At 45.2% G+C, this 14,580-nt stretch overlaps 1 protein-coding gene across 1 annotated transcript in view; it reads left to right on the top strand.

The window, feature by feature from the left end:
• The window catches only part of LOC131570683 (THO complex subunit 6 homolog), a 17,863-nt gene extending 3,480 nt beyond the window's left edge, over positions 1-14,383 (top strand). The window contains exon 7 of the mRNA XM_058823055.1: positions 14,178-14,383. Coding sequence (XP_058679038.1) covers positions 14,178-14,383 — 206 coding nt within the window. The remainder of the gene's footprint in view (positions 1-14,177) is intronic.
• Positions 14,384-14,580: the final 197 nt, after the last annotated feature.

Below are 14,580 nucleotides of genomic sequence, written 5' to 3'. Positions count from 1 at the left end.
AGTGCTGCGGCGTCGTTCGGTTCTGTTTAAATAAACTCGGCTAAATTAGGCTTGGTTCGGCTTAGGTCTAAAATCGTTTCGGTTCGGCTTTTCGTCTAAATTCGGCTTTTCCGGCTCTTCGGCTGAACTCGGCCCGGTTGGGCTAAAGTCGGTCATATTCGGCTCTTTGTCTAAATGCGGCCAATGTCGGCTACAGTCGGCTATCGGTTACACTCGGCTATCATCGGCTCTTCGTCTCAAGTCGGCTGTGTTCGGCTACACTCGGCTCTTCGTCTCAAGTCGGCTGTGTTCGGCCACACTCGGCTCTTCGGTGAAACTCGGCTATTTTCGGTCACACTCGGCTCTTCGGTGAAACTCGGCTGTTTTCGGCTACACTCGGCTCTTCGGGGAAACTCGGCTGTTTTCGCCCACACTCGGCTCTTCGGCTCTTCGGAACAATTCGGCCCGGCTCGGCTCCCTCAGGGCGGGAAAGCGGCTGTCAGAGGACCCCGGCACAGCGAGGCGTTTCCCCACATGCCTGTCACAAACCCGCCGAAATACGCCTGCCCGCGGCGCCGCTGAGACGACAGCATGTGTCGGGTACACTTGAAACGCCACAGAAAATACCACCGGGGCCGCGCCGGGGTCGGTATTCCATGCAGGCAGTCCACTGACACCCACCCCGGTCCTCCACTTCCCCGCCCTTTTCGCCGCCCTGTTGAGAAGGTCAACCAAAAGTCCGCGACATCCGCGACGCGCCACTCCCAAGGTGGCGGCCTCTCGGTGCAGGGCTGCAGTACCGCGCTCTGCCCACAAGGCGGCAGCACTGCCGCCCGACCCAGCCGGGGGCGCAGCGCGCCTCGGGGCTGCGGGCAGCGAAGGCGGCAAAAAAGAACAGGGGCGACCCCCGCCAAAAACTGCTCTGAAATAAATGCCCCAAAACAACCGGGAAGAGGAAAAAAAAAACTTCTGCCTCTAATCTAATAGAACAAAACAAAACAAAACCTCAACAATTTCTTTAAAAAAAAATTAAATATTTAAAAAAATATTTTTTTCATATTAATATTCACATTTCTATTTACAATGTATATTGATGTACACTGTCCATTTATACATTTGTTTTTATGAATACATTTCTATTCCATATTGCATATATCCCTAAAACTTAAATTTATTTTTATATGTTTATACATATTTTTACATAGTAAGTATATATTTCTGTTAGGATTTTTACTTCTGTAACACTCACAGTACTCAAAATAAAACCCCTGCCTCTACCCCATACATGGCAAATAAAACCCCCTTTCATCTCAACTGTATTTAATTTTTTTAAAAAAACATTTTTCAAATTTATATTTAAAATGTTTACTGATGTATGATCGATTTTGCATTTATATTTAGCGATTTATTTATAAATTTATATTCTATGTTACATGTGTTCCTATTACTTATATTTTTATATACTTTTATTCATATCTTTATATATTTATTATATCTTTCTGTGTTAGGATTTTTACATCTGTAACACTTACATTATTTAAAATAAAACCCCTGCCTCTACCCACATTAAAGCCAAAAAGAACCTCAGTCTTCTCAACTGTATTTAAATATTTTTTAAAATTCTGTTTTTCAGGTTCATATTCACTTTTACATTTAAAATGTATACTAATGTATACTCTTATTTGTATTCTCCATTACATCTCTTCCTATTATTTATATTTACTTAAATTTTGTGTTTATATATATATATTTATATCTTGATTTTATATCTCAATATTTAGAAATATATAACAATAATATCTACATTCATATTATTTAAAATAAAAACCCTGCCTCTAACCCAATAATAAAAAAGACCCCAACCCTTTCTTTTAAAAAATATTTAAATATGTTTTATCCTTATGTCTGATTTTTATATTCATATTTGTATTTATAATATATATTAATGTCTATTGCTTACTTATACATTTATCTTTACCAATGTCAAGTTATAAATAAATTTATATTCTATATTACATCTGATGCGAGTAGATATTTATATATTTTTATACATATTTTTATGCATTGATTAAATATTTCTGCGTCAAGATTTTTACTTCTCTAACACTTATAATATTCAAAATAAAACCCCTGCCTCTACTTAAATAAAAGCCAAAACATTCCCTTTCTTTTAAACTATATTTACATATTTTTATATTTATATTCCCATATAATGTTATTTATATTCTATACTACAACTCTTCCTATTACTTACATATATTTATATATAAATTTATATTCATACTTTAGCAATTTCTCTTTATATATTTATTATATATTTCTATCTTAAGATCCACATTTCTATATTACTTATATTATTTAAAATAAAACTCCTGCCTCTAACCAAATAAAAACCAAGGACACCCCTTTATTTGAACCAGATTTAAAATTTAGAAAGTAAATTTATTTTTCAAAATTTAATGATATTTATATGGATATTTTTATTTATTTTATTCATAGATATTATATATATTAGAGAGAATACCTTCTAATATAATAATAGATATATATTTTCTGTATCATATTTTTTTACTTATATTTATTTAAATTAAATAAATATATACAAATATATATATACAAAAAAAACCTGATAAGAGACTAAGAACTTTTTCAACAGATAACCACAGTACTAATTTCAGACTTAGAACAATATTTAGGCATAATCACTACCACAAAATTAACCCAAATTAGAAAAATTACCAGAAAACCAACAAAACAAGCTAAACTCATTTCTGAGCACCATAGTCCTTCCTCACTCACAATATGCAATTAATTCTCTCCTGCCATTTACATCCCCAGCATCATCCCATACTGAGCATTCCTGGCACCAGAAGTCACTCGGAGCCAATTAACATCCAACTTTCCCTTCCTCAGGACTGTGTGCTTTCTGTGTCTTTATGCACACAAGGAGCAGCTGTCAGACCCACCTCTCAGCAGCCTAACAAGCACTCAGATGTTCTCTCCAGGTTCAGGGGTTGCTCACAGTGAGGCAGCTTTCAATCCAGTGAGGATTGCCTCGCTTCTTCCCTGGCAGTAGCCTTGCACAATTACCTCAGCTGGAAGTCAGACCCCACTCCCTGAATTCTCATCTCTGCCTTTAAGTAATGCGTTGTGTGGAAGACTGTGCAGCAGTTTCTGAAAGAAAGTGATTTCAGGAGAAATGGGAAATTCATGGTCTCCAGTTTCTCAGTTAGTTGGTGAGTGTCAGGGGTCATCTAATAACAGCACCATCAACAGTTTCAGCACTACCTCTGTGCAACCAACACTTGTTAGAACATGAAGTGCAGTGCTGTCATGGCTAAAGTGAAGAGAAGTGCTGTCATGGCTAAACGCTTTCAGGGATCAGGGAAATGGGGAGGAAGCAGGAAGGCAGGAGATCAGGAGTTTCACAGTGCCTCTCACCATAGCTCTGTGCCAAGTACTTGACACTGGCAGGGGTCTGTGCACAAATCACAAACAGGGCAGGGCTGCTGGGAACTGCCTTGAGCCGTTTGATTTTCCAGCATCAGCCTCATTCCATGGTTACGGCAATGGGAAGATGCCACCAGCTCACATCCCAGGCAGCAGACCAAGAACTCAATGTCACAACTCACTTTATCAGTTTTTTGCCCAATCACACAAAGCAAAAGCACATTGACAGTAGCTCTATCCAACCACTGTAAGCACAGGTACCTTTGGTTAAACAATGCTTGCTTATTTCAAATACAATACCTGCTTGTGAGCCTTAAACACAATGCACAGAGCTCCAGTATTAAGCCTAGAACTTCCTAATATCTTGCTAGATAAACTTTCTGTAGCTTAGGGAGTCATTCTAGGCAAGTGTTAATACACAGACCATTGTTCTATTTGTCCTTGCTTTTCCACAGTTTAAATAGTTTTTCTGCTGACCAATCTCATGGCTGCTGCTCAGCTCTGATCACAGTTCTGCTGTCTCTGAGGCCTGCCTTTTGCAGCTTTCCCAAACCCCTCTGATTTTACACATTCCCACAGTACTCAGTGCTGGATGAACCCTAGTGCAGAAACAGAGGAAGCAGGATTTAGTGAGTCTACTCACCCAAAGTACTGGGAAAGAAACTCCCTATCAGATGAGTTCTGCAGATCACAGACAGGAGGAAATGTAGTTACAATGGGTTACGCCTGAGAACTGTGCTCACATGCAGTTTCCCGGGGGGTTTTTGGCCCTGCTAGCAAACGTCACCCTTGGAAGCACATGAGCAGAAACAGATGGGTCCCCCAGTGAGCGCCTTGCTAAGATAACCCTCACAAAAAAACCATTCCATCCCCTGTGGTAAATTATAACTGCTGAACTGCCAGCTGATGGCATTGCTGCCCCAGGGCTCTGTGTTTGTAACTCTGCACACGTTGGGAGCGAGAGCAGCTGAGCTGACACCTTTCTATGGGGAAGAGCCTTCAGTTTGCACGTCCTTTTCAACCATTTCAAGCAAAGACACCGGCCCAGGGTTACAAGGAATAACAGCTGTGGAACTTCTCCTTGAAAATGCTACAGCTGAAATAAAGCTGCCAAGGTGTGCTGATATGGGCCATTCTTGTTTCTCACACAGAACCTGTCACAAAACTAAATGCTGCAACAGGAGCAGACAGCATGCCAAGCAGGCACTGCTGATCTGAAATGCATCCAAAATAACTAAACCTCCTGAGCCTGGAAATCCTGGCTTGAAATTCCATTACAATAAACTTTCCAGCACTGGCACTCTGGGATTTGGAAAGTAGAGTCTGTTCTCTCGGTCTTGTTAATTCCTTGATTTATCCTCACTTTTGTGTTCAGCCCCAAATAAGTCAGATTCTACTCAATTACAGTCTGAACTGGACAATATTTCCCTACTCAGCTGAGTGGTGTTCCATCACAGTGAAATAAAAAAAAGGCTACAAAGATGCAGCACAGGTCTTTTCTTTCTTTAGCTTGCTATGCCTACTTTTTTATTACTACTCCATTTTCCTAGAAACCTACTTAGACTGGGAGAATACTACCAGTTACCTGCCTATCTGTGAAAGTTATCACAAAAACCAGAAGAAATAATCCAGATTAGGACCAAAAACAGCCCCCCCAAAAATTGCCACATCTGCAGAAAAGAATTCCACCAATAAGCCTGTTCTGGTGCAGATATAGCAGGCAGAATTTTTTTCCAAGCAAAATACAGCTGGACCTTGACTAATCCTTCACATTGAAATGAAGTTGTATTTTTGTACCTGGGAAAATCACTGCCAGTCTCAGTCACAGGTGCATTGACAGAATCCTAAAAGATGCTGAGGACCAGTCCTAAATTCATTTATGAGTTCAGTTCTGTTATCAGAAGGATAGCATCAGTTTTCTTTGTCCCTATCTAGTTTTCTTCCTCGATTTTCAATTTCCCAGAAGGAAAGCCCCAGACTCCCGCATTTGTCCTTTCCTTACTGGAAGCCTCCTCAGGGAAGATGAGGCATTATCAGATGTCATTTCTTCCCTTGTCCTGGGGACCCTCAAACACCACCACAGTCTGATTACTTGTTTAGAGACAAAACCATTTGAATTAGTGCTAGGAACCTTGTCCCACCTCTATTGGACCTCTATTTCTGCTTCTCTTGTATTTTTATTTCACCAGACTGCAACTTGTTCAGATTTGTTTGTCAGCAAACCTGGCATGTCAAAAAATTGTTCAACTGAGAAGCTCCATCTCAAAGTGCTTAGGCTATCAGATAACCCAGGCAATGTTTTACTCACACCCTGATAGTTAAAACTATTAAACTTGCATCCCACCTAGCATGTTGACACAGCATTACCAGGAAACAAAGTTCATTTTGTCTACACATGCAAAAATCATGAGGTGGCAGAGCATTTTGACTGATACAGCAAAGTTCTTACAACATAAAGTAGTGTGTGTGGTTTTCCTGGTTGGGTTTTTTTTTTTGTTTTTGTTGTCGCTGTATCTTTATTTTTTTTAATAATACACAAAGTTCAGTCATTTGAGAAAATCATTTGAGTAATTGCCACACCAGCGCTATTTAGCATGTTCCTTTTTCCTTTTTCCCTGACTGAAACCCACATCAAGTAATTACATGCAATTAAACATATTCTTTCCAATGCTTTTGCCTGTTTTCTTTTTTCATTTCACTACAATTACTGTGAATTCTCTTTTACTCATCAACTTGCACTTTTCAAGCAAATTTTCATGCATTTTATGCATCAAAAGGGCCAATACCTCAAAGAGGAGGATCTTTGTAGCCTGCCCTGATGGAGGGCCATTTCATCCAAATCTCATCATTTTCATCCAAATCTGTTCTGCGCCTCATCAAGGCTCTGATAATGGGCTCTACACATCAGAAATAGTCAAATTGCAGTTTGAACCAGAGAAATTTTTTTTATTTGCTGCAAAGTAGCAATTACACGAATCTTCAGCTACACAAGGGAACCTCTCAAACAACAGTGCTGTAAATCAAGCAGTTTGTTCACTTGAGATAGGAACCTAATAAGAGAAAAATAGTCTCCAAAAGAATTCATCCCATCATTGAATTTTTAGGCTGTTTGAGATACAGACTGTGTCTGGATGCCTAAGGGGGTCTTAAGAGCTACACAGGCAGTGGTATGGTGCAAATAACAAACACATGTGAGTCAGCACTGACAGACAGAAAGGGTAGGATCCCTGTCCTTTATCAAATCACTATGGACAGGATCTTCCTTGTCTCAAATATTTTAGGAGCACAAACACTCTTCAGCCTCCATTAAATAACATGGTATTGACTCCTCTCTATGCCAAGGATTGAAGAAACATGCTACAGCCTCACCTAGAGGAGTTATAACAACTCCCAGTCCTATGCACAGGTGACCTGTCCAATTACTAACTAAAACAGATTAATAACAGAAATATAGTCAGAGACCAACAGAACTAATAAACCTTCTTCTACAGAACATCATACTTGTTTCTCATCCTCTCCATGAACCAGTCGCCACCAAAAACATATTGGGAAACCAGAGAGCCTGAAGGAAACCATTCCTCCATGCACTCCATGTTCTTAGCACTCAAAGCTCCAGGGAATTTTCCTTGAGCAGGTAAGGATATGGTGACAATGCACTTTGAGACTATTACTGCATGATGCTCCCAGGCAATCCATTCAAACAGACTGATTCACCTCAGCCCAGCTGAGCACACCACAGGAGCAGAATAACTCTGCTAGAGCTGGTTTCTGTATGGAACAGGCTGATGAGCTCCAGCCACTGTGCTGTGCCCAGTGACTCCAGCTCACCTCTCTGAATTTCTGCTGAAATGGGAGGGCAGGTTGCCAACACAGGCTGGGATTAGACAGAAGGCAGCACTGGAATCAGCTGGGGGCTCAGGACTCTGGAGCTCCCCACCTGAGAGCTCACACGTGTTTTGTTCTGCTGAAAATCCAATTTTGTCACTGGTCTGGAAAGAGGAGTGTTCTTGAATAATTTTCATCTGAGAAGCAGTTGAAAATATGTATATAAATATATAGTATTCATAGAAATATATCTTATATAGAATATATACTTTATAGATAATATTATATCTATTGTTATATATAATTATATATTTTATATATTATATATTATTAATATATATTATATCTAATTCTATATATCTAGAGCTATATCTAGAGCTATGTGTTAAACCATCCATTTTTGCCTGAACATCAGTTCCCTGTCTGAAGTTAAAATTATGAACAGTGAACATGTTATGGACAGTGGAAGCTGAAAGCCAAACTAATTTACAGATGGATCCTGGAAACTCAGCAGAGTTAGACTACTGAAGTCAAAAGGCTCCAATATTTTATTTTCTATTTTAACCTAAAAAGGATAGTCTGGTGACATTTCAGGTTCAAATTGAGGTTGGGACAACAATTACAATTGAAGAAGTAAAATCCCACAAGTTCTGTACATGACTGGAATCAACTTAGTCCACACAGCTATGAAGGGGGTGATACCAGCAGTAATCAATTCCTAATGTTATTTCCTGTGAGTACAATGAATTGTATAAACATAAATGCTCAAGAGTTAAGTTTATGTTTGGATTCTTCTAAAGAACAAACTTTTAGGGATTATAAAAACGCCTGGCTTTTCCTTCTTCCTCAGAGAATTCTCACCTGGTATTTTGCTTTGACAATTTATGCTTCTATTCTGAATCTGAAAATAATCAACAGTAACTGAAACGGGCATAGGAAAATACATTATTTTTTCCCAGTCAACCCATGATACCACTGCACAATTTTGTGAGGGAAAGTTTCATTTGCCTTCCAGCCATCAGGCACTGGCCAGCATTCAAGCAAGCACATCCATTCAGATGAAGGACCGGCTTGTTGCATGACTGAGCAGCCAAATTCAATTCATACTTGGAGTGAAACCAATTAATATTTGTAAATAGAATATATACTTTATATATTGTATTATATAGATTATATAGAATTATATATTGTATGTATTATATATTATTAATATATATTATACATAATTCTATATAACATAGAGCCATACCTAGAACCATATCCGGAAGCATACTTAATACATATCTAGTACATATACAGAACATAACATTCTGGAACGTACCTAGAACTGTACCTAGAACGGAACCCAGAACATACCTAGAACACAATCTACAACGATTCGTAGAGTCTAGAACATGTCTAGAATGCACCTAGAACGCAAATCTAGAGGCCAATACAAAGCAATCTAGAACGCAATTTAGAGTCTAGAACGTGCCTAGAACGCAATCTAGCGCTCACCTAGAACGCAATCTAGCGCTCACCTAGAACGCAATCTAGAACACACCTAGAACGCAATCTAGAACACACCTAGAACGCAATCTAGAACACGCCTAGAACGCAATCTAGAACGTACCTAGAACGCGCTCTAGGACAAACTTAGAGCGTAACCCAGAACATGCCTAGAACGCAGTCTAGAACGCAGTCTAGAATGCACCTATAACGTAATCTAGACCACACCCAGACCATATTCAGTGTACGGAACTACATCTAGAACATACATAGAACGCACCTAGAACTAGACCTAGAACTATATCTAGAACCTACCTAGGGCCTTTTACGACAGTCGCGCTTTACGGCCGATTTTACGACAGTCGCGCTTTACGGCACCTTTTACGACAGTCGCGCTTTACGGCTGTCTTTACGACAGTCGCGCTTTACGGCACCTTTTACGACAGTCGCGCTGTACGGCACCTTTTACGACAGTCGCACTTTACGGCACCTTTTACGACAGTCGCGCTTTACGGCCGGTTTTACGACAGTCGCGCTTTACGGCACCTTTTACGACAGTCGCGCTTTACGGCCGGTTTTACGACAGTCGCGCTTTACGGCACCTTTTACGACAGTCGCGCTTTACGGCCGGTTTTACGACAGTCGCGCTTTACGGCACCTTTTACGACAGTCGCGCTTTACGGCACCTTTTACGACAGTCGCGCTTTACGACCGGTTTTACGACAGTCGCGCTTTACGGCCGGTTTTACGACAGTCGCGCTTTACGGCCGGTTTTACGACAGTCGCGCTTTACGGCACCTTTTACGACAGTCGCGCTTTACGGCACCTTTTACGACAGTCGCGCTTTACGGCCGGTTTTACGACAGTCGCGCTTTACGGCACCTTTTACGACAGTCGCGCTTTACGGCCGGTTTTACGACAGTCGCGCTTTACGGCACCTTTTACGACAGTCGCGCTTTACGGCCGGTTTTACGACAGTCGCGCTTTACGGCACCTTTTACGACAGTCGCGCTTTACGGCCGGTTTTACGACAGTCGCGCTTTACGGCACCTTTTACGACAGTCGCGCTTTACGGCACCTTTTACGACAGTCGCGCTTTACGGCCGGTTTTACGACAGTCGCGCTTAACGGCCGATTTTACGACAGTCGCGCTTTACGGCCGGTTTTACGACAGTCGCGCTTTACGGCCGGTTTTACGACAGTCGCGCTTTACGGCACCTTTTACGACAGTCGCGCTTTACGGCCGGTTTTACGACAGTCGCGCTTTACGGCCGGTTTTACGACAGTCGCGCTTTACGGCACCTTTTACGACAGTCGCGCTTTACGGCACCTTTTACGACAGTCGCGCTTTACGGCACCTTTTACGACAGTCGCGCTTTACGGCCGATTTTACGACAGTCGCGCTTTACGGCACCTTTTACGACAGTCGCGCTTTACGGCCGGTTTTACGACAGTCGCGCTTTACGGCCGGTTTTACGACAGTCGCGCTTTACGGCACCTTTTACGACAGTCGCGCTTTACGGCACCTTTTACGACAGTCGCGCTTTACGGCCGGTTTTACGACAGTCGCGCTTTACGGCCGGTTTTACGACAGTCGCGCTTTACGGCACCTTTTACGACAGTCGCGCTTTACGGCACCTTTTACGACAGTCGCGCTCTACGGCCGATTTTACGACAGTCGCGCTTTACGGCCGGTTTTACGACAGTCGCGCTTTACGGCACCTTTTACGACAGTCGCGCTTTACGGCACCTTTTACGACAGTCGCGCTTTACGGCCGGTTTTACGACAGTCGCGCTTTACGGCCGGTTTTACGACAGTCGCGCTTTACGGCCGGTTTTACGACAGTCGCGCTTTACGGCACCTTTTACGACAGTCGCGCTTTACGGCACCTTTTACGACAGTCGCGCTTTACGGCCGGTTTTACGACAGTCGCGCTTTACGGCACCTTTTACGACAGTCGCGCTTTACGGCACCTTTTACGACAGTCGCGCTTTACGGCCGATTTTACGACAGTCGCGCTTTACGGCACCTTTTACGACAGTCGCGCTTTACGGCACCTTTTTACGACAGTCGCGCTTTACGGCACCTTTTTACGACAGTCGCGCTTTACGGCACCTTTTACGACAGTCGCGCTTTACGGCACCTTTTACGACAGTCGCGCTTTACGGCCGGTTTTACGACAGTCGCGCTTTACGGCACCTTTTACGACAGTCGCGCTTTACGGCACCTTTTACGACAGTCGCGCTTTACGGCCGGTTTTACGACAGTCGCGCTTTACGGCACCTTTTACGACAGTCGCGCTTTACGGCACCTTTTACGACAGTCGCGCTTTACGGCACCTTTTACGACAGTCGCGCTTTACGGCCGATTTTACGACAGTCGCGCTTTACGGCCGGTTTTACGACAGTCGCGCTTTACGGCACCTTTTACGACAGTCGCGCTTTACGGCACCTTTTACGACAGTCGCGCTTTACGGCCGGTTTTACGACAGTCGCGCTTTACGGCCGATTTTACGACAGTCGCGCTTTACGGCACCTTTTACGACAGTCGCGCTTTACGGCCGGTTTTACGACAGTCGCGCTTTACGGCACCTTTTACGACAGTCGCGCTTTACGGCCGGTTTTACGACAGTCGCGCTTTACGGCACCTTTTTACGACAGTCGCGCTTTACGGCACCTTTTACGACAGTCGCGCTTTACGGCACCTTTTACGACAGTCGCGCTTTACGGCCGGTTTTACGACAGTCGCGCTTTACGGCACCTTTTACGACAGTCGCGCTTTACGGCACCTTTTACGACAGTCGCGCTTTACGGCCGGTTTTACGACAGTCGCGCTTTACGGCCGATTTTACGACAGTCGCGCTTTACGGCACCTTTTACGACAGTCGCGCTTTACGGCCGGTTTTACGACAGTCGCGCTTTACGGCACCTTTTACGACAGTCGCGCTTTACGGCCGGTTTTACGACAGTCGCGCTTTACGGCACCTTTTTACGACAGTCGCGCTTTACGGCACCTTTTACGACAGTCGCGCTTTACGGCACCTTTTACGACAGTCGCGCTTTACGGCCGGTTTTACGACAGTCGCGCTTTACGGCACCTTTTACGACAGTCGCGCTTTACGGCACCTTTTACGACAGTCGCGCTTTACGGCACCTTTTACGACAGTCGCGCTTTACGGCCGATTTTACGACAGTCGCGCTTTACGGCCGGTTTTACGACAGTCGCGCTTTACGGCACCTTTTACGACAGTCGCGCTTTACGGCACCTTTTACGACAGTCGCGCTTTACGGCCGGTTTTACGACAGTCGCGCTTTACGGCCGATTTTACGACAGTCGCGCTTTACGGCACCTTTTACGACAGTCGCGCTTTACGGCCGGTTTTACGACAGTCGCGCTTTACGGCACCTTTTACGACAGTCGCGCTTTACGGCCGGTTTTACGACAGTCGCGCTTTACGGCACCTTTTACGACAGTCGCGCTTTACGGCACCTTTTACGACAGTCGCGCTTTACGGCCGGTTTTACGACAGTCGCGCTTTACGGCACCTTTTACGACAGTCGCGCTTTACGGCACCTTTTACGACAGTCGCGCTTTACGGCACCTTTTACGACAGTCGCGCTTTACGGCACCTTTTACGACAGTCGCGCTTTACGGCCGGTTTTACGACAGTCGCGCTTTACGGCACCTTTTACGACAGTCGCGCTTTACGGCACCTTTTACGACAGTCGCGCTTTACGGCACCTTTTACGACAGTCGCGCTTTACGGCACCTTTTACGACAGTCGCGCTTTACGGCCGGTTTTACGACAGTCGCGCTTTACGGCACCTTTTACGACAGTCGCGCTTTACGGCACCTTTTACGACAGTCGCGCTTTACGGCCGGTTTTACGACAGTCGCGCTTTACGGCACCTTTTACGACAGTCGCGCTTTACGGCCGGTTTTACGACAGTCGCGCTTTACGGCACCTTTTACGACAGTCGCGCTTTACGGCCGGTTTTACGACAGTCGCGCTTTACGGCACCTTTTACGACAGTCGCGCTTTACGGCCGGTTTTACGACAGTCGCGCTTTACGGCCGGTTTTACGACAGTCGCGCTTTACGGCCGATTTTACGACAGTCGCGCTTTACGGCACCTTTTACGACAGTCGCGCTTTACGGCACCTTTTTACGACAGTCGCGCTTTACGGCACCTTTTACGACAGTCGCGCTTTACGGCCGGTTTTACGACAGTCGCGCTTTACGGCCGGTTTTACGACAGTCGCGCTTTACGGCACCTTTTACGACAGTCGCGCTTTACGGCACCTTTTACGACAGTCGCGCTTTACGGCACCTTTTACGACAGTCGCGCTTTACGGCCGGTTTTACGACAGTCGCGCTTTACGGCCGATTTTACGACAGTCGCGCTTTACGGCCGATTTTACGACAGTCGCGCTTTACGGCACCTTTTACGACAGTCGCGCTTTACGGCACCTTTTACGACAGTCGCGCTTTACGGCACCTTTTACGACAGTCGCGCTTTACGGCCGGTTTTACGACAGTCGCGCTTTACGGCCGGTTTTACGACAGTCGCGCTTTACGGCACCTTTTACGACAGTCGCGCTTTACGGCACCTTTTACGACAGTCGCGCTTTACGGCACCTTTTACGACAGTCGCGCTTTACGGCCGGTTTTACGACAGTCGCGCTTTACGGCACCTTTTACGACAGTCGCGCTTTACGGCACCTTTTACGACAGTCGCGCTTTACGGCCGGTTTTACGACAGTCGCGCTTTACGGCACCTTTTACGACAGTCGCGCTTTACGGCCGGTTTTACGACAGTCGCGCTTTACGGCACCTTTTACGACAGTCGCGCTTTACGGCACCTTTTACGACAGTCGCGCTTTACGGCCGGTTTTACGACAGTCGCGCTTTACGGCACCTTTTACGACAGTCGCGCTTTACGGCCGGTTTTACGACAGTCGCGCTTTACGGCACCTTTTACGACAGTCGCGCTTTACGACCGGTTTTACGACAGTTGCGCTTTACGGCACCTTTTACGACAGTCGCGCTTTACGGCACCTTTTACGATAGTCGCGCTTTACGGCACCTTTTATGACAGTCGCGCTTTACGGCACCTTTTACGACAGTCGCGCTTTACGGCTGTCATTACGGCAGTCGCGCTTTACGGCACCTTTTACGACAGTCGCGCTTTGCGGCGCCCTTTACGACAGTCGCGCTTTGCGGCCGTCTTTACGACAGTCGCGCTTTACGGCACCTTTTACGACAGTCGCGCTTTACGGCACCTTTTACGACAGTCGCGCTTTACGGCAGTCTTTACGACAGTCGCGCTTTACGGCGCCTTTTACGACCGTCGCGCTTTACAGTGCCTTTTAAGACAGTCACGCTTTACGGCCGTCTTTACGACAGTCGTGCTTTACGGCGCCCTTTACGACAGTCGCGCTTTACGGCCGTCTTTACGACAGCCGCGCTTTACGGCGCCCTTTACGACAGTCGCGCTTTACGGCCGTCTTTACGACAGCCGCGCTTTACGGCGCCCTTTACGACAGTCGCGCTTTACGGCCGTCTTTACGACAGCCGCGCTTTACGGCGCCCTTTACGACAGTCGCGCTTTGCGGCCGTCTTTTACGACAGTCGCGCTGACGCAGGTGACACAGGTGACACGCAGGTGACACACAGGTGACGCAGGTGAAACATTTCACAAATTCAGGACCCCAAAACCCCCTAAAATCCCTCAAAGCCCCCCAAAATCCTTCACTCATCCCCGAGAGCCCCACGGGCCACCACCCTGAGGAACCCCCAGAATCCCCCCCAAAAAATGAGTCGTAGGCGGAACCAAA

Source organism: Ammospiza caudacuta, chromosome 37 (assembly GCF_027887145.1).
Source record: "Ammospiza caudacuta isolate bAmmCau1 chromosome 37, bAmmCau1.pri, whole genome shotgun sequence".
In the NCBI taxonomy this organism is placed as follows: Eukaryota; Metazoa; Chordata; class Aves; order Passeriformes; family Passerellidae; genus Ammospiza; species Ammospiza caudacuta.
The sequence above is the reverse complement of the archived record's forward strand: the minus strand, read 5'-3'. Positions and strand labels throughout refer to the sequence as shown.